The following is a 4,488-nucleotide window of genomic DNA, read 5'->3' as shown; positions in this document are numbered from 1 at the left end:
ATATCACTGCACGCTAAAAAAGAAACTGTAGCTGCATATGTCAAAAAAGCATTTATTTAATTTTAATTCTCAAGACTTAAAAAATATTAGCCGAATTCTTTTAAGCGTAAAAATAAATTCCGCAACCGGGAATCGAACTCGCAATCTCCACGGTGAGAGGCAGCGTTGCTGACGACCGAGCTAATGTGTGACACAAGTGACGGACGGTAGATGAGTTTAGATGATTTCCCAGTGTGTGACATTCAATTGTTCCTTTTGTTAAGGGATTAAAATAAGGAAAAAAAGACTGTTTTTTTTAATAGCGAGTCCCAGGAAAAACAAACTATTTATAATATTGCTGAAATAAAAATGAATCAGGAAACTGCAGTCAGTCGACTCGTGTCCTCCAAATCCTCTCCTGACGTAAATAACATTTCCTCTGGATTAATCAGCCTCCTCTCTACATGATCCTCTATGAATGAACATGTCATTTTGGTTTCTGCGTGGTGAAAACGTGACGTCTCTAATGTGAATGTTCTCTAAATGTTAATGAGGAACTCATATTTGATCATCTTTCACTTTAAAAAGGGGCGGAGACCGCAGAGAACTCTAAGTTTCCTGAAGAAAACCTGCTACCGACCAGGTTTCGTTCACAGACTCAGTTACCATAGTGATTGATTCTGAGTTCAGCTTAACCCGCTTCTTGGAACGGGCTTGGTTTCGCCCACTTTCCCGGGTTGAGTTATCTCTCTTTCTGGAACCGAAAACTCAGAGTTTTGCCGAATTTGGAGTTCACGAACTCAGAGTTCCAACAAAACCTGCTTCTTGAAACGGGCCCCAGGAGGTAAGCTCACCCAAATATTTTTGTCTAAATGTCTGTAGTTACGTTTTTTTCTTTTTTTTCATCTTTTAATAACGACTTTGTTTCTATTAGAAGGAAAATAAAAAATCAGTTTTTCCTCAATGATGTTTAGTAGAAGCATCTATTCAAATGTAAAAAACACAATGAGGCTTCAAATGTAGTTTTCTATTGATGTCCTTTTATTTATTGTTTAAAGGAGATCTTTAATTTTCTTTCAGTGAGGATTTATTTGGCTGCTCCTCAGTTCTCCTCATCTGTAAAGACAACACAGAAGGATAATGTCTTTAATGGAATTTTAAGACAAATTAAACTGTTAGAAGTAAAGCAAGAGTTTAGCTCTCATTTACTGTTATATTTATTGTATTTTCCTGACTTAAATATGCCTCTAGGGGTGCTCTAACGCGTTTTAAGCTCAGTTAAAAGAATCAGTGTTTATTGCAAACAGGAATAAAGCTGCTGTTAATAGTTAGAGAAAACTGCTGGACTATAAGCAAAAAAGATGCAGGAGGAGCTTTAATGCGCAGGTTTATGCGAGATATCTGTTAATAGTTCAAAGAGCACCAGAAACACTTTGATCAGATGATCAGAGCGAAACTTTAAAGAAAAAAAGAAGGTGCTAATATCAGCATCCTTAATAGGTTCCATTTATAATGTTTTTTTAAATAACTGACTGGCGTACGTGTTATCTGCCAGTATGATGTGTCCTCAAACCAGACGAAGAACTTTTTAAATTTTACCTTCTTCTTCTTCGTCCTCTTCATCATCATCCTCCTCCTCATCTTCATCGGAGCTGAACGTCCCATCAGGTAGGCTGTACACCCGGATCACTTGCTGTCCACAGAGAGAAGATCACATGAGTCCACCTGCCTGAGCCTGAAGCCCCGCCCCCTCCAGCCTCACCTTGTTGGGGTCTTTGAGGATCAGGTATTTGCCCTCGTCCAGCTTGCGGCAGATGTCGATGACGCAGCGCAGGATTCCCCAGGCGTTCTCCATGCTCAGGTTGATCTGGCTGGCGAACTCGTTGGGTTTGAACTGCTGCGTTCCCAGGATGACGTGGCGAGCCGAGTCCTTTACGTGGTAACGGGACACGTACCTGAGGACGATCAAGTCTGCAAATCAGCTACTTTCTCTTTAAGTTTGTAGTTGTAGTTCCTGCAGCGGCTCTCACCCCAGTTTGAGGTACTCGGACCCGGCCAGCATGGCGCAGCAGGTCCAGCGGGCCAGTTTGTAGCTGTTGTTCTTCAGCTCGGTGGCCAGCACGGCTCCTCTCTGAGAGTCCAGCTTCTGACGCCAGTCCACGCCGTTACAGTACTGAAGGACACAGAGTTTGGATGTTCAGCTGAAGGAAAGTAAAAATATTTAATTCTATAGATTTAAATGAATGCAGAGCTGGGTATCGCCAATGATTTCCCAAAATCAAATTAATAATTCTTCCCATCTATTCAATTCAATTCAGTTTTGAGTTCACACATTTGTTTAGAAATACATAAATAATCTATGTATGGTTTGAAGATATTAACCTGATGCTGTAATGTATTAGTAAAATAATGAGATTCTTGTTTGTCAAAAGGAGAAGCTCCAACAAAAATATTCAGATCATTAACACTGTAAATATTGTTCTGCCTCTCCTGGAGGGAGTTTTACTTTGGCGATGGCGCTAAAGCTGTACACTTTTTTCAACAAGAATGAACAAAGAATGAGCAAAAAAAACAATGTTTTGGATCACAAATGGTTACTTTAAAAAATATTTCCTTAAAAGGGTTTGAAAATTTCATGTAAAGATGTTAATTTAGTCAGTAATGTATGTTTAGGTTGACCGAGTGTTAGCATTAGCCGTCCTATGGGAAATCCTATTAAACTTTGGCATCAAGCTAGCAGACTTTAGCTTTATGCGTTGGATCGATCTCTTCTTTTATGGATGGATTATTGATTTATTCAGATCAACCCAGCCCTAAATAAATGCTAAACGACCAGTAAAATTTGAATCATGAATAACTGAAAAATAAATTAATGTATCCAACAGTAGTTGTTTGAAAAAAAAATTTAAAGCAGGAATTGATGTTTTCTAATAATTACGATATATAACTGAAAATACTAGTGAGATGTTCAATCAGATTTTCTCTCTGACTCCTCCCCTCTCAGGGGATTCAGTCAATGAACTTGTTAATAGCTTTAATTCCAACATGTCAAATATCATGGATAGTATTGCTCCCAGTAAGGTGAAGGTGATCTCTGGTAGGAAAAAATCTCCATGGAGAAATTCCATTGTGGTAAAGAACGGAAAACGAGAATGTCGGAAATCTGAACGCAGATGGAGAAAATCTAAACTACAGGTCGATTATGACATCTATAAAGAGAAACTTCACTTATATAATTTACAACTGAGCAATGCAAGGAAGTCCTATTTTTCTGACATTATTACCAAAAACTCCCATAATGCTCGGGCCTTATTTAATATAGTCGACAGGTTGACAAAACCCCCTGTGTCAGTGGCACCAGAACTTTACTCCACCAAAGCCTGTAATGACTTTGCCAGATTCTTCAGTCTGCCTTAAAGTCCCAACAATGAAAGACTTTTACAATAAATAACAAGACTAAAATGTAAACAAATAAAATAGAGATAAGTTAAAATGACTGTTATTTCAGTACCAGGCGTTAGCGTGTTTAGCTTTAATTTAAACCAAGAATAGATGGAAATTAAAATAAGCAAGCGGTTACAGATCTGATCATTGATCTGCACATCCTATGATAAATACAGAAATAATGTTACATCTATTGATACTTAATTATCTTTAATGACCTGTAGCTGTGTTGGTAAGATAGAAATATCTGATCAGAAGTTATGAACCAGATATTGATCATTCATGTAAAGAAAACAGATAAATAAACCTCAGGTGGGATTATATAAATCTGTTTCCTCTCACTCACTTTCAAGCAATCAATAAATTGATGCCTAATTATCCTATATCGGATATATCTTTATACAGACGTAAACCTCTGTTGATGAATTATTCTTGTTTTTGATTGCTTTCAATAAATCACTTCAAATCAAATTACTGTCAGTTTCCTGATTGCTCCATCTCTGTTATTAAAGGGTTAAACTGATCCGTTTGTCTCGGATCCGTCCTGGTTCTGCTGCCTTGGTACAGATCTAGAAAACGACCACCCTGACCCGGACCGGCGCGGGCCGCTCACCCTGGAGTCCCACTCGTTCAGCGTCTTGACGTTGATGAAGGACACTTCTCCGTTGGCGCCGGTCATCACGCCGTCGTGTTCACAGCGGACGATCAGGTCGATGTCTTCTCCCAGCTTCCAGTGGCGATACCTGAACCACAGACGCATGGAGTCACTGCGTCCACGTGCGCACACGTGCACGGCCGCAGCCGTCGTACCTGTAGGCCACGGACGCCACCTCGCTCTTGTCCATGTCCTCCTCCACGAACGGGTTGGGGTTTGGGAACTTGTACCGCTCGCCGCCCTGAGAGACAAACGACAAGCTGAGAGGGAGACGCTTCACCTGCTGACGGGGGGCGGGGCTTCTTCTCACCATGCGTAAACACTGCTGGCTGAAGTTGTGGTTGATGTAGGTCGCCTCCATGGCCAGATTACGGGGCGAGTTGAAGGAGTTTCCCTCGTCCTGGGGGGGC

At 40.5% G+C, this 4,488-nt stretch overlaps 1 protein-coding gene across 1 annotated transcript in view; it reads right to left on the bottom strand.

Annotated features, from left to right (window-relative positions):
* Nucleotides 1-997: 997 nt before the first annotated feature.
* Nucleotides 998-4,488, bottom strand: part of LOC112146890 (eukaryotic translation initiation factor 3 subunit D) — a gene marked incomplete in the record, with an annotated part of 10,884 nt that continues 7,393 nt past the window's right edge. Inside the window, 7 exon segments of the mRNA XM_036213114.1 lie at nt 998-1,095; nt 1,579-1,672; nt 1,742-1,934; nt 2,010-2,152; nt 4,037-4,166; nt 4,234-4,319; nt 4,389-4,469. Coding sequence (XP_036069007.1) covers nt 1,082-1,095; nt 1,579-1,672; nt 1,742-1,934; nt 2,010-2,152; nt 4,037-4,166; nt 4,234-4,319; nt 4,389-4,469 — 741 coding nt within the window.

The sequence above is a fragment of the Oryzias melastigma genome, linkage group LG8 (genome assembly GCF_002922805.2).
Source record: "Oryzias melastigma strain HK-1 linkage group LG8, ASM292280v2, whole genome shotgun sequence".
NCBI classification, from domain to species: Eukaryota; Metazoa; Chordata; class Actinopteri; order Beloniformes; family Adrianichthyidae; genus Oryzias; species Oryzias melastigma.
Note: the sequence above shows the minus strand (reverse complement) of the source record. Positions and strands in the feature narration are given on the sequence as shown.